Source organism: Pteronotus mesoamericanus, unplaced genomic scaffold (genome assembly GCF_021234165.1).
Source record: "Pteronotus mesoamericanus isolate MK-2021 breed Mesoamerican mustached bat unplaced genomic scaffold, CSHL_Meso_final contig_100, whole genome shotgun sequence".
Taxonomy (NCBI): domain Eukaryota; kingdom Metazoa; phylum Chordata; class Mammalia; order Chiroptera; family Mormoopidae; genus Pteronotus; species Pteronotus mesoamericanus.
This window is the reverse complement of record NW_026554999.1, coordinates 2993537-3009980: the sequence shown is the minus strand read 5'-3', so window position 1 is coordinate 3009980 and position 16444 is coordinate 2993537. Positions and strand designations below refer to the sequence as shown.

Below are 16444 nucleotides of genomic sequence, written 5' to 3'. Positions count from 1 at the left end.
AAAGTTAGATAGGAATGCACAAGATTTTATGCAGTTTTAGCAAAGATCGGCAGAGATCAAAAGACATTTATTAACCTCATGCTACATTCTATGGGCATGGTATGGGTGCTGGGGATACAGAGATGAGTATGACATTTTCTTATTCCCCAAAATTTTCATGTGTAGTCAGTCACTCAAGTTAATTAGAATATGTTACATAAGACCAAACGTGTAGATTTCATCCAAACAAATCTTAGGAACACAACTCTATCTTGGAGATTTGTGGTCAAGAAAAGATTTGTGGATCACTTCTATAGCTAAAAGGTGTTTGGGTTTTTTTTTTTTTTAGATTTTATGTAGTTACTTTCAAGCAGAGGAAAAGGGAGGGAGAAAGAGAGGGAGAAAAACATCAGTGTAGTTGTCTCTCTACGTCCCTAACTGGGGACCTGGCTTGTAACCTAGGCATGTGCCCTGACTGGGAATCTAACCAACATTTCTTTGGTTCACAAGCCAATGCTCAATCCACTGAGCCACACCAGCCAGAACAATGTAGCTAAAATTGTTAGGAACATATTCTTGTGGGATAAACAGTAAGCAACCAATTTATTGTAATGTATACCAAGGACATTAACATTTCAAACCATGGTATTTTGAAAAAAATATAGGATCATACAAATCTTAAATTTATAACGTCAGTAGTGAATTTAACTTAGGAGTGTCACAGCCTGTTTGGAGACCTAACTCTATTTATTTACATATCTTTATAATACCACTAAATGACCAAAGATTAGGTAAAGATATAACTAATATAACTGTCTGCAAAGAAAACCTACCTGCGTTATTTTTATTATATTTATTTATATAATTCAAGTCATCCAAAGCTTCATTAATTTTGTCTTGGAAAAGATAAATGAGATGTCGGTGCCAATAGGCATTGAGAAACAATGGTTCCAATAGTATAGCCTAGAAAATATATGTATACATTCAATTAGAGTTGATTTATTAAAGGAAAATATCCTAGCAAATTTCTTTTCTTTTTTAAATTTAATCTTTATTATATTTTTTCCATTAACATTTTGTCCCCTTATACTCTTCTCCCCCAGCAATCACCACACTGTCATATGCCCATGAGTCCTTTTTCCTTTTTGCTCAATCCTTCCACTCCCAATCTACGCCCCTTCACACTAGCCATCATCTGTTTTCCATCTGTGAGTCTTTCTGTTTTGCTTGTTAGTTCACTTCATTAGATTGCATGTATGAGTAAACACTATCAATGCCAATGGCTTTGTATGTGTGATATAAAAATAGTATCTCTCAATTTGACAGACAAAATCTACTGCTTTTAGTATTTATTATCTGAAAATGTCAATAAATATAATTTTACAATCCCAAATGTATACTACAAATTGCTCAAAATTTTAGTAAAAATTACTATATAATTATATGCAAGTGTAAATTGTTAACATTGTTATTTTAATTAAATAAAACTTACTTCCTGTAGATCATTCATGGCACTCTGTAATTTTCCCAGTTTCCTGTACAGAGCTCCCCGTCTACAATATGCAAATGCAGGATATGTTTTCTTATTATTTATTTCTTCAGTCAAGATCTCCACTTCAGATTCACAATGTTTAATGACTTCTGGAGGAAGACCAGACTTCAAAGAATCGCTCAATTCTAGTTTTGGTGGTTCTTTCACTTCATTAGACGAGTCTTGCTGAACATATATTTTAACAACTTTCTCTTTTGTGGTTGTCTTCTGAGGTTTATGCTTAGAAAACAAATCAAGAACCCATGTTCGAGGGTCACTGTTTTCTGGAATCCCTCCCTTACTTTGGACAAATTTGTCAAAATTTAAAAATAAAGGTACGCTGGGACACCGAATTTGATGTTCATACAATGGAACTTTAAGCAAACATTTCTTCTGTCCAGGGAGGATTCCGTGAGACATTGGCCTAGTTTATAAAAGAATGAGTTTTAATTTATATAAATATAATTATTTTTATAATCAATAGGTCAACTCAGCTAGAAACAAAGTTACTATTTCTCTGTTGTGCATCAGAGTCACCAGGAGACTTGTTAAACACAGATTTCTGGTGTATTTGTTGGATTTGGTGGTCACAATTACCAAAATAAACCGCAGAGGTAGAATGGAAAGCATATGATTTTAACTCACAATGATCTGTGGCAGTAACTAAAGACCACAGGTCCTTAGAAACAAGATAGAAGGGCAGCCTGCTAAGGTGTTCTTTGACTTACATAGGTGAAAACATTTTAGGTCTTCTAGATCTTCACGACCTGTTACCCAGCTCTCAGACCTAAGCCAGTGCACAACCCAAGACCTCTCATTTGACAAGAAGGCCAGAACAGGTCCTACTGAGGTGGTATCTTGCTATGCGCTCTAGGTGTATTTAATGAATTATCCTCCAAAACCTTTCAAATATCTGGGAAGGAATAAATACCCAAATCTTCTGGAGCTTATTAGATACTGGCTCTAACATTGTGCTGATCCACAGATACCCACTGTCAATGCCACTGAAGTCTATAAATCAAATTAGGGGATTATGAAGGTTAAGTGGTAGGAACAATCTTGGCCTGAAACCACCTATGGTGGATCCAGTGAGATATGGACCCATTCTTGGATAATTTCCCTATTCTCAGAATGTGTAGTGGTTAAGAATCAACTTAATAAATACATAAACTGTACACTGAGGGAGATAATGGTAGAAAAGGTCAAGTGGAAATCTCTGGAATGTCCCCATTTCATTCCATACTAACATCCAAGATAGTGTACTAAAAGCAATACCTGATGATCAGGAAAATGACAGATTGGTAGCACTAAGAAAAATGTTATCTTGTGCTTGTAGAAAATAAATTCTGCCTCTCTTGGGGGTGGAGCAGAGCAAGATGGACCAAGAAAATGAGGACTGAAATCACAGATTTGCTTTCTAGAGCAGGCCAAGTTTGAAAGTGTCAATAGTAGGTGTCAAAAATGAGTGTGAATAACAAGCTGATATAAAATGGTAAGAAGAATATTTCTGTGCTAACCAAGTTAAGATTAGTGAAAGAAAGATCTCAAACTATAAAAATAAAATTATTTTTAAATTTGTTCCATAAGCTTGTTTTAAAATAACAATTATTTCATAGCAATACTTCTGTGGTAAATTAGTGTAAGATTTAGGTTAAAGAAAGTAGGACAGCAGTATTGATGTATTATATTAGATCAGACTTCCAGTCAAGATGGAGGTGTAGGTAAACATGGCTCCCCTCCTCGCACTACCATAGCAACAATTACAACTAGACTACAAAACAAATATCACCTAGAATAGTCAGGAAACTGAGCTGTATGGAAGTTCAAACACCAAGGAATTAAAGAAGCAACATTTATCCAGATGGACGGGAGGGGCAGAAACATAAGATACAAAGAGAAGAGCAGACGCAGAGTCACTCAGAGAGGCACAGAGAGGTGCAGAGAAGTGGAAATGAAGAATGGGCAGTCCCATACCCATGTGTGGTGGATAAAAATCAGGAGGGCTACCTTGGAAGCAAAGGATCCCAGCCCCACACCATAACACCCAGCCCAGGGTTCCAGTGCCAGGAAGATAAGTCCCCATAACTTCTGGCTATAAAAACCAGTGGGAATTGAGTCAGGAGAAGAAACTGTGGGATTCTCAGGAGCCTCCTCTTAAAGGGCCCAAAACAGACTTAGGACTTCCAGAGACTCACTCCCTCTGGGATTCAGCACCAGGGCAATAGCTGGAAGGACATCACTGACATATGGGGAGAAATTGAAGTGTCTGGCATAAGGACAAATGCCAGGCGACAGCTTCCTTCTGGACAAAACTCCAGAGGTCAGGAAGTGTCATTGTCACCTCTCTGAGCCCTCCCACACACAAAGACACAGAGCTGCAACACAGGTTGCCCCACCCTGCTGATTCCGTACAGCTGTGCCTCATCCAACTTATTGGTGCACTTTTCTACAATAGGGAAAACACTACTAAAACAGGAAGTCAAAGCAGCTCTCCCTAATACACAGAAACAAACGCAAGGAGACTGTCAAAATGAGGAGAAATAGAAATATTGCCCAAATGAAATAGAACAAAGCTCCAGAAAAAAGAACTAAAAGGAATGAAGAAAAGCACTCTATCAGCTGCAGAATTCAAAACATGGGTTATTAAGATGCTCAAGGTACTCACTGGGTGCATTAAGAGCATAAAAATGATCCTATCAGAAATGAAAGAGACACTAATTTCAAGAGAGAACAATTTACAGCAAATCTCACATTGGAGTGGATGAAGCTGAGAATCAAATGAATGACTAGGAACATAAGGAAGAAAAAAACATTCAATCAGAACAGCAAGAAGAAAAAAGAATCCAAAAAAATGAGGATAGGCTAAGGAGCCTCTGAGACAACTTCAAACGTACTACCATTTGAACCATAGAAGTGCCAAGGGAGGGAGAAGAGAAAGAACAAGAAATTGAAAACCTATTTGACAAAATAATGACTGTAAACTTCCCTAATTTGGTGAAGGAAATAGACATACAAGTCCAGGAAGCACAGAGAATCCCAAACAAGATGGACCCAGTGAGGACCACATCAATACACATCATAATTAAAATGCCAGGAAAATAAGGATGGTGGAGGAGTGAATGGAAATCACACTGACCTCCTCCCAGGTCAAACCTGGAATTACAACTAAATTGTGGAGAAATCATGGGAAATAAACAACTGAACAACAGCAAAAGAGGATCCTTATAACCTCAGACAAGCAGAAGAATCAGCTTCAGCACAATCTGACTGGTAAGGAGTGCAGGAGACACTTCAGAAGGCAGGTGGCAGCACCAGAAGGATATTAAAATGGCCAGTTAGATCCCCCTGAGAAAAGTGGGGTCTAAACCATTAGAGGGTATCTCCAGCCTACAGCACCAGAACCCAAAAATTACGCAGATAACAACCAGCTTCGAAAAGCAGCAGGGTTGCTCTCTGCCAGGGAAAAGCAGCTGGAGATACAAAGAGCCAACACACAAATTTTTATTTGCAGCTACTTACACTGGGCTCCAGCAAAAGCGGGGATAGAGTGGGATAGACACACCTGAAGAGAGACTGGGGAAGGAGGCATTGGGGAAAGAACTGAGAGAATAGCCGGTGGGATCCTGGTGTTGACTCATCCCCAAAATGGCAGCAGCCATCTTGCTCAGGCAGATCACTCCCCTGAGCGGCAACAACATGAGAGGACACAATAGCCCTGCCCCCCAGGAGGGACTTGGCACTGGCCTGGTAATGCTAAAGCCTGACTGCTGAGTACAGAGAGGCAGCCACTAATGGTAGATCCCTGGCTAAAGAGGGGGCAGAGTGGCCTAGAGACACTTGAAGAGAGACTGGAGACAGAGGCTTTGAGGAAAGAACAGAGAGAGTAGCTGGCAGGATCCCAGTGCTGACTCCTCCCACACACAGCAGCAGCCATCTGACTCAGGCAGAGAACTCTCCTGAGCGGCAGCAACATGAGAGGACCTAATAACTCCATCCCCAGGCGGGACTCTGCCCCGCCGTGTGATGTCTAAGCCAGCTTGCTGAGTGCAGAGTTACTAGATTCATAAGTGAAAGAGACAGCCACATACAGTAGATTCCTGGAAGTCTTGAACAAACTGCCTCAGGTCAGACAGGGTCAACATCTGACATCATCAGAGGAAGTTCCAGAAAGAAAAAACAGTAGTCCCCTACGATAGAAGTTCACACCACAAAGTCAGGAAATCAAGACAGATCAATTTAAGAAACAGAAGCAAAAAGAAGAACCTCAAAAATAATGGGAAGACAAAGAAACACCTCCCCCCCAGTCCAAGGGAAAGGAGGAATCCCCAGAAAGAGAACTAATTGAAATAGAGGCAAGTAAACTATTAGATATTGAGTTCCAAACAACAGTTCTAAGGAAGCTCAATGAGCTCAGTGAGCTCTGAGAATTACCAAAAACTACAGGGAAAACTATAGTTTATTGCAAACTATATCAACATTAAAAAGGACATAGAAACTAACAATAAGAGACAAGTGGAAATGAAGAATACACTTCTGAATTGAAGAACACAGCAGAAGGAATCAAAAGCAGGCTAGGTAAAGCAGAAGAAAAAATCAGTGAGCTGGAAGATTAGGTAGAAAAAAGCTCCAGGAAAGAGCAAGAAAATGAAAAAAGACTTGGAAAGAATGAGGAGGTATTTAGGAAAATGCAGGACAACTTGAAACGTAATAATATCCATATAATAGGGATACCAGAAGGAGAAGAGGAGGAGGAAGGGATAGAGAACCTGTTTGAAAATGCAATGATGGACAATTTCCCTAATTTGAGGAGAGAAAAACTCACACAAGTCCAGGAAGCACAGAGGGACCCATTCAAGAGGAACCCAATGAGGCCCACTCCAAGACACATCATCATTAAAATGGCAAATGTCAAAGACAGAGAGAGAATCCTAAAAGCAACAAGGGAGAAAGAGGTAGTAACATACAAGGGAGCTCTGGTATGGTTAGCAGCTGACTTCTCAACCGAAACACTACAAGCCAGAAGGGAATGGCAAGAAATATTAATTCAAGTCATGAAAAGCAAAACCTGAACCAAAACTGCTATAACCAGCAAAGCTCTCATTTAAAATGAAAGGTGAAATAAGGAGTTTCTGAGACAAAAGAAGGCTAAAAGAATACACCTCCACCAAACCACCATTGCAAACTATGCTGAAGGGACTGCTTTAAGAAGATGAAGAGTTTATGAATACCCAGTTCTTTTCACAGTCACCAATACTAGATATTACCAATATTTTTATAACTTAATAATCTGTGACAATGATGTGTTATTGTGTTACTTTATTATTTGTTGAAACTAAACCTCTTTTTGTATATTTCTTGCCTATTTATTATTTTTAAAAAGCTTTAAGTGACTTTTTGGTATTCTTTATCCATTTGTTGATTAAATGTTTGTAGAATTTTTTCCGTAAAAGAAAAAAACAAACTATTACCCCTTTCTTAGATGTGTTGCAAATACTTTCCTATTCTATAGTGGTCCTTTACCTTTTTTTATATGTATATTACTGTATAGTCTTAAATGTTTAACATAGTCATATTGTTAATATTTTCCTTTATAGCTTCCAGGTTTGAATATTTTACTTCAAGGTAAGAAAAATATTATTTTGTATTTTCTCCTAAAACTCCTTATATTTTACATATTGATTTTTAACTCACCTGAATATTTTTTGTATAATGTGTTAAATAGGGCTTCATATTTTTTTATTTCAAGTAATAGTGGATCATGCACCTTATTTTTTGAATAAGCCTTATTTTACGTGATTTGAAATATCAGTTTAATCATATATTACATTGTTAGACAGATATATATGTGTGCGTTTAGAATGCTCATTTTATTTCATTGATCTACTTGATTATTTCTGTACTGGTGTCATGTTGTTTCAATTGCTGAGAATTTATAATAGATTTAAATTTTTTAATATTTTATAATGGATCTTGATATTTAAAATAAATAAAGAAAATCAATCTGCATTTTAAAAAAAAAGAAAGAAATAAGGAACTCCTACCTTTGCGACATCATAGATGGAACTGGAGAATATTATGCTAAGTGAAATAAGCCAATCGGTGAAAGACAAATACCATATGATCTCACCTATAGGTGGAATCATTCAACAAGATAAACTAATGAACAAAATAAACCACAAGCATGGAAACATGGAACAGACTGAAAGTGACCAGAGGGGATGGGGAGGGAGGACAATGGTGGAAAGAAGGGTAAGAGACTAGACAAAGAACAGGTATGAATGACTCATGGACATGGACAACAGAGTGGGAATTTACTGTGGGAGTGGGGGATAGGGATAGGTAAAGGGGAAAAAAATGAGACAACTGTAATAGAATAAACATGATTTAAAAAAATAAATAAATAAAATGCCGAGAGTTAAAGATAGAGAATCTTAAAAGCAGCAAAAGAAAAGCAGAGAATTACCCACAAGGGAATTCTCATAAGGCTGTCAGCTGATTTCTCAAAAGAAACTTTTCAGGCTAAAAGGGACTGGCAAGAAGCATTCAAAGTGATGAAAAGCAAGGACCTACAACTTAGATTACTCTATCATTTAGAATTGAAGGGCAGATAAAGTGCTTCCCAGACAAGGTGAAACTAAAGAAATTCCTCATCTCAAAGCCATTATCATATGAAATGTTAAAGGGATTTATTTAAGAAAAATAAGTTTAAAACTATGAATATTAAAATGGCAATAAATTCACAACTATGAACAACTAAATCTAAAAAACAAACTAAGCAAACAAGCAGAACAGAAACAGAATCATAAATATGGAGATCATTTGGAGGGTTATCAGTTGGGAGGGGGAAGGGGGAGAATGGGGAAAAATGTACAGGGATTAAGAAGTACAAATTGGTAGGTACAAAATAGACAGGGGGTATTAAAAACAGTATAGGAAATGGAGTAGCCAAAGAACTTATATGCATGACCCATGGACATGAATTAAGGGGGAAGGATTGCAGGAGGGAATGTGGGGTACCAGGTGGAGGGGAGCAAAGGGGAAGATTGGGACAACTATTATGGCATAATCAATAAATATATTTTTAAAAATAATAAATAAATAAATATCATTTTGCAGAGTAAGGACTAGATTGAGGGCCCAGATTGCCTTCTGCCTACTGGCATGTTTTAAAACAAACAAACTTCAAAAAATAAAAGATCATCTCTCCCACAGTTTGTTTACTGCCTCCACTTCTACCTCATCCTATGGATCCTCTCACTCCTCTTGGCAGTCTATATAAATTTCAAGTTCACTTATTAAAAAGCCCATAAATATCTTTAAATGGTTAATTTTATAATCAAAATGATAAAGGGTAAAGAAGCAGTAAAGCATCCCCCCAAAGCAGTGTTGAATCTGTTTATATCCTTTATATAAACAGAAGTCACTTCGGTCATGGCCAAATTGGGGCTGTGTAGTATTCTTCCTGGGATAATGAAGATTCATAATACTTTGAAAAAAGCAAATGTATCAGAATCTCCTGATTCTGATCTAAAACATTTGTCAGTTTAGGGAAAAATCTACCTAACGTTTTCTAAAGATGACCTAACAAAAAAGGTTCCAGGTATATTTGTTGCAGAGGAAACTTAAGTATAAGCTGTGTGCAGAGAACTTGGTACTTGAACGGCATTCTCCCCTAGGCTTGGTCTCTACTGTACTCTGGCACTTACACTTGCTTAGAGTTATTCCCTAGCCTCCCAGTCTTCTAAGTTACAATAAGTCACCATACTAAAATATAATTAACTCTTTTTCAAAACGAGCAAGTCTTTATAACCATAAAGTGAACAAGTCATTTATGACTCTTATCACCAAAAAAATCTTTTTTAAAAAACATAAGTTTTATGAATTCTTTGCTGTCCTTTGGATGTATCAAAAGACAACAAAGCCCAGGGCTTTTGGAAACTATTTTGACAGCCCTAGGGTGGTAAGAAAGTTCTGTCCTAATCGCTAAAATATTAACATACATGGATTTTTCAGTTGCTGTTATTTTAGGCCCCTCCATATTATTAAGCATGCTAGATGCACCTCCAAGTAAGAAGAAAAAGTATTTCTCTGTGTTGATCTCTGAGTTAGGGCTCATAACCTATAAAAAACAGTTTACCTATCTGATTATGTTACTGAATGCAATAGTTTAAAAAAAATTTTAAAGTTAAACTCCAGCAGTCTATTTTGACTTTTGAATGGGTAATACTTGTTTGGAGCAGAGATTGGGTTTTGGTCCTAAATCACCTCAAAAAATAACTTGCTAGAGTTTATTTCTTTCCCCTAAAAGATTTTATGTAGCCATCAAATTGATTTAGTCTTATTTCATGTCCTTACATCAGCACCTTCAATCAGTGAAATTATAAAGTTAAGGCCAAAACCACAATGCATTTTTTAAACTATAACAATTATTGGTTAAACAAGACCTTTTTAGAATATTTGGAGGCTTGGATAACTCATCCAACACAATTGGAAGTTTAGTGAATTTCAACCCTTTCTTCCATTTAATCTTCTTTTTCTTGGGATAAACGATGTAACTGATGCCAGCTTTTCTAGATGCTTCAATGAGGGAAAGAGACAGATCTTTCACGTTGTGATTGTCCTGAATGGTATCTAAGATGGTATCTATATTTTCTTTCACAGAGGTGGTTTCCTCAGTTGCATTTTGCTCAATCATCCGACGACGTTCCAACTCCTTTGCTTTCTGAAACATCAGCTCTCTTATATTGCTTTGCACGTCATCCTTAATCTCTAATGGAGCTGTGGTCTCCTTCTTCCTCAATTCAACTGAAGAGTTTACTCTCTTATTAATGAGGAAACAAAGAAGCAGAAATAACATCGATTAAGTTGCTATACATTTAAAATTAATTCAACTACTATTACTATTAATGTAGTTTGGCCACTATTGAAAAAATTTGAAATCATGTATTCTTGATGTTTTTTCAAAAGTCACTCTATAAAGTTAAAATGGGGGTATTATGTGCAGCATTACATAAAATACTGTCTTGTACATTTGAAAGTTACTAAGAGTGTAGATTTTAAAAATCCTCATCATGAGAAAAATAATGTGAAACTATGTGGTGATGGATGTTAATGACTTACTGTGGTTAATTTCACAATACATACAAATATCAAATCATTATGTTGTACATGTGAAACTAATATAATGTGTCAATGATATGTTAATAAAGTAAATGTTAAGAATAGTGTCAGTGTACAAGGATACAAAACAGAGGAATCAATGAGACAATAAGAAAGGAGAACGTCAGAAATGAAAAAAGAAGCAGGCTAAAATTACGCAGGTTGAAAGCAAAATAGAAGAAATTAACATGAAGAATCAAGGAAGCTGACTGTCAGATATTTTGGGAGAAAAAATACCTTGGAGCCAGCTGTCACTGCTACTGAAGGTAAAAAACCAGCCTCTCAAAACGCCTATGGATTCTTGGTAAAGAGGAAAGTGCTTTTCATGGTAAGAGGAAGTGGGGATTTAAGCACTTCTCTGCCATTCATCACTTTCTGACCTTTGCTTTTTTCAGGTATAACACAAGGATAATACCTATCTCACTTTTCTTCTCATTGGGATATTAGGAAGCTCAAGATCAAACTGAAATAGTGCACCTAAGAATGAGTTAAAACTGTGAACTGGATGCAAGTGTGGGTCAATGTTGTAAGTGACGTGATTTATAATATACCAGGTTAACTATGACTATGAGATATTTCCAAGTGCTGTTGAAAATTTTTACTTGGAACCACCAACCACAATCATACATGAGCTACCAAATACACACTCACATCCAAACTTTCAGTCAACTCTGGAAGAATGAGCTGACTACCTACTTCAGGAAAGCAAGCAGAAAAAGCATAGGTTTTGAATATTAGTAGTAAGGTAAAAATTTCTTTTGAATAATAAAAACTGAAAAATTGCCACACCTTTAATTTTGGAGATTGTATGCTGCAACATTTTTGGATACTTTCAAGTGATGAAGATTTCCTTGGGAAAAATAACTGAAATAATAAAATGGTAATTATACATTGTCTGTAGATTCTCCGTGGTAAACTAAAATAACATATGACAGATGAACTACTGGTGACTGTTAATGTTAATGTTTTTTGTTAAGGTAAATTAACAAAGTGCAGAAAGACTAATTAAAGTACAGGTTCTTACTGACTTTGAAGTCATGGGATTCACAGAGAAGAGCAGAACTTAAAATCCTCCATTAATTTTGAAATTATTTTTTAAATTACCTAGTTAGTACCTGCTATGTGCCAGGTGCCATCCTGTGAAGCTTTCTGGGTGGTATAAGTGGCACAGGTCGGTGTGAATGTGCCATAAATATGCTGAGCCAGTCATCCCTTAGGCCCTGGGGTTGTGATCATGGAAACTGGAACAGCTACTGTCCCCTGAACAGTGACCCCTTGTCATGTGTAACCTTGACCTTCTACTCCACAGGACCACACAAATGTCATCACTTACTATGAGAGCTATTGCATTGAAAGGGTTGGGAAGGACATCAGTATGGTCCACATCCTGGACCATTATAATAGTGAAAAGAGACATAAAGAAATAACTGTAAGCCAAAGTGACTGTGGCACTTTGACTGTAAAGATGACATAAACCAGGTGTGAAGGAACACAGGAGAGGGAGAGGTCAAGTCTAAACAGGAAATAACCTGAAGAGACTGACTTGAAGAGATAGCATCAGGTTGGCCTATGAAAGGCAGTGACGTTTCAGTGGACTGAGAAGGACTGAGAACATCCCAGGGCAATGGAATAGCCTAAACCAGAGCCTAGAAGTGTCAAAGTGCTGGGATTATGGTCCCCAAGGACTCTGGTGCAGAGTACAGGGTTCATAGAGGCTACATGAAGGCAGAATAATAATGGGAAGTAGGATAGGAAATATATTTGAAGTCAGGTTATAAGACTTAGTTAAGCACTCTGACTTTATTTGGCAGGTGAATTATTCAGATTGTTGAGACATATGTAACATAATCCTACCTGTGTTTTAAGGCTATAGCTGGGGGCAGGAAGGAGCATGGATTGGAAGAAGCAGTACTAGAAATGGGAATTATCGGACAGGTAGGTGTAGGTAATGCTACTACAGTAGTCTAGCAAGTGCAAATGACATTTCAAACTAGAAAGAGTCATTCATTGGTTTAATTGTGTTGTATGTAATGGTCTTGCTCTAGCTGCTATGGATAAAACAGTGAACTAGAATGATATGACCCCAGGCTGGTGAGGACTATGAAGATCAAACATACAAAAAGACAAACATTTCTTAAGTACTAAAAGAAAAAATAGCAAAGAAAGTGATCTATATTAAATAGAAACATTATCCCCTCCGAAAAAAAGGATTACCAGATTGTGTAGGAAGAGGCAAGGACACATAAGGAAATTGGTTAACCGACTAGACTAGGGATTTGATTTGTCCCAGGGAACTAAGACTCTCTACCAGGGAGCACTCAGCAACCCAAGATGGCAGCAAAGGGGAGCAGAGGTCTAAAGGCTATAATGAGAGAAGAATAACTGTTTTTTGTTTGTCCCCATAATATGCAGGACAGTTATTAGATCAATCATATAAATTTTGTACCTTTCTTCTCCTCTCAATCACTATCTGTTTTCTTCCTGATGAGTTTATTATTTAATTTGTTTATTCGGATATACTGTAATGATAAAGGTGAGCACAAGTCTAATTTCCATTTAAAGAATTCAGGTTTACTTTGTTTCATGGTCAGGAACAATTCTCCCACTATAAAAATATTTATGAACACATTCTTTTGATCTTTTAAGACTTAGAGAAGAAGTGATGAGTACAAAACTAGATATTTTAGAAACTGTAGGAAAATTCACAGATTTCCACTCTTGATTATTAAATAACATCATCTGAGTATCATAAAGACAATGCATTTGAAAAAGAGGAAATGTGTCCTCAGCAAAGATGCCAGTGAATGTTTGGAGGCATTTCCTGGACTGCAGAAGCATCAAGAAATAATTTCCAAAATTCCTAGGTATAATACCTGAGCTGTAGACAAATAAAGTAACCACCTTACAATTCAGAATAAAAATTATACATACACGAAGACTTCTGCTATGCTGACTTAAGGTAATGATGCTTTCCTTGCTTTCAGATGAAATTTTCTCAATTAAAATTCTGCTTGTTTGAACACTCTGTGATTTAAAAAAAAAATAAGTTTTCAATTAATAGTGAAATACTTTTAAAAGCCTATGACCACTGTTACTTTACAGGACAACATTTTTTTAAAGATTTTATTTATTTATTTTTAGAGAGAGGGGAAGGGAGGGAGAAAGGGAAACATCAATGTGTGGTTGCCTCTCATGTGCCCCCTACTGGGAAACTGGCCTGCAACCCAGGTTTATGCCCTGACTGGGAATCGATGCAGCGACTCTTTGATTTGCAGGTCGGCACTCAATGCACTGAGCCGCACCAGCCAGGGCTACAGTACAACATTATTAACAAAAGAAAATATATGGAAAGGGCAGAACTGTAGGAAACATTCACCAAAGATGCATCAAAGTCCCACTGCAACATTAATATTTGACCAAAACCCTCAATTGGGCTTCAGCTTTGGCAGTTAGTCAAGTAGATAGATACATCAAACATTATTTCAGGCACCACTAATCTTAGGAGCAGTCAATGGTCCTGAGATCTCATAGGTTAGCATTGAATCTATGCAGCTTGGCAATGTCAGGATTATGAATAAAACATATCGTTCAGGTGACTGTCCCTGTTACTATTCACTATAAAATACAAAAAAGCATTTTAAATGTTAAGTGAAATAAAAATCTCCTTATAATTCAAACACCTCTCAGTGAACTGTTATATATGTATGTTTATTGTTGTATGGGTAAACTGCTGCAATGATTAAAATTATTAAATGTACTACTGCTCTATCCTGAATCAGACCTAAGTTTGAGAGCCTGGTGGATTCATAATGAAATAAATTATGTTTCTACCTAGTTTGCTGCAAGTTTTTTGGTCTCAGACAACTTTAAAATTTCAAATTCAAAAAATGTTTATACAATAGGAAATCAGCTTTAAAAAGTATCATAATTATCACTGAGAATGAAACAGATATGGGGAAGGCTATTGGCAACTTAGGAATCACCAGCACTTATTTATTTTTGTTCATTCTCTTCTGTTGTATTTTTGGAAAATAGCTAGAGCACAACATAAGAAAATTACAAGACACAGCAAAAAGAGACTTGGTAAATTTCATCATTATTCTTCAAAGACAAAATAAGAGATACACAAAAAATTTTGGAACTATTTTATTATATGCTTACACAAAATATTCAAATATGATAGAATATTATCAATTACATATTTAAAAGAATGCTTTTAACAATAACAAAAACACAAACCTTAATACAGCAGGTCCTTGAATGTTTTATAACATTGATATGATGCCATAGGAACTTAACTATGTTTGTATCAATTAGCCTATGGTAAACTGGTTTCATTATATGTCATTTTGCATAAAGTCACAGAACCTGTACACGCTGTTAAGTGAGGATGTACTGTAGTGTATTTTACAGATCTTAAAACAGTGGAATTTACTAACAGTCAATGACAGCTTTTTAAGAGAGAACATGCTTCATATGTTGGAATATGCCAAGATATTGCCCAAACTAATTTGCTTCATAGAGCAATTACAGTAGTGCTTACATGATATCTGATGTGAAAATTCTTGTCCTTCACTCTAAGAATATTGCAGAAATTGGTTATGCATGCAATAAATGTTAGGAGGCAGTTGAAAATATAAAATTTAATATAACAATCAAATACACAGTTTAATTATTAAGCAACAATAGAAAAAATTCATTTAGTATATTACCTCATATTTTGGATATAGTGTTTCCTTCATGACAGATACTGGAACAGAGAATTTGGATGAAGCTAGATTCCAAAACATCTTTGTAAATCCTGGATAAGCGGACACCTTTGAAAACAATATATAAGGCTATTAGAAACTAACAAATGATCAGTTCCCAGGGTAAAAACCCAAGCTCCTATCAAAATCATATCTAGTTGTCCAGAACGTGAGGTGATGTGTTTCATAGCCTCTGAAAGTCTGGTAAAACTTTTCCTATCCATCAGATTAGCAAAATGTAAAGTTGGCAACCCCAAGTGGTGCCAAGAATGGGGAGAAATTAGTAGAACCACACCACACTAGTGGCATATTGACCATTTCTATTTAAATAGGAAATGTGCATGCCACGTGATGCAATAATTTCACTTCCACCTATATAGTCTAAGGAAATTCTTACACATGTGCATAAAGAGATAGGTACAGGGGTGTTCATACTGCCTCTGAAATAACAAAAGCAAAGCCCAATCTCAATGTCCATTACCAGAGAAAAAGATGAATAAAAGTGGTATATACATATAACTAAACATTAATGAAGCCATTCAAGCAAAAAAATTTTAAACTACAATAGACTATACTATATCTTAGAAGTACAGTATTTTTAGAAAGATGTATACAAAATAATGTCTCTATATAAATTTACAGAGAACACATGGAACCATATAGTATATATTGTTGAGGGTCACAAATAAACCTAGTAAAGTATAAAATTATGGACTAGAAAGACCATAATTGTAACAGTGACTGTCCTTGGATAAAGAAAAAGAGAAATGAAACTAGGAAGTACAAGGACTTAATTAAATTATTTTTCAACTTTATTTTATTTTAAAAAGTCTAAAACAAGTAAAACAAAAGGTTAATATTTATAAATACTTGATAATATACTTCCAAGCACATCTTAGTTTACTTTCTGTAATTTATTTGTTTTTAAAAACTTTTTCCAAATAAAAATTAATCAGACAGAGGAGAATTTTTATGGAGGTGAAACTATTCTCTATGATGCTGAAATTGTAGCTACATGACATTATGC

At 36.1% G+C, this 16444-nt stretch overlaps 1 protein-coding gene across 1 annotated transcript in view; it reads right to left on the bottom strand.

The window, feature by feature from the left end:
* Positions 1-16444, bottom strand: part of TTC6 (tetratricopeptide repeat domain 6) — a 184248-nt gene that overhangs the window by 52288 nt on the left and 115516 nt on the right. The window contains exons 7-12 of the mRNA XM_054575999.1: positions 15382-15486; positions 13601-13693; positions 11459-11533; positions 9955-10331; positions 1472-1934; positions 813-942 (exon numbers count right to left, since the gene is read on the bottom strand). Coding sequence (XP_054431974.1) covers positions 813-942; positions 1472-1934; positions 9955-10331; positions 11459-11533; positions 13601-13693; positions 15382-15486 — 1243 coding nt within the window. The remainder of the gene's footprint in view (positions 1-812; positions 943-1471; positions 1935-9954; positions 10332-11458; positions 11534-13600; positions 13694-15381; positions 15487-16444) is intronic.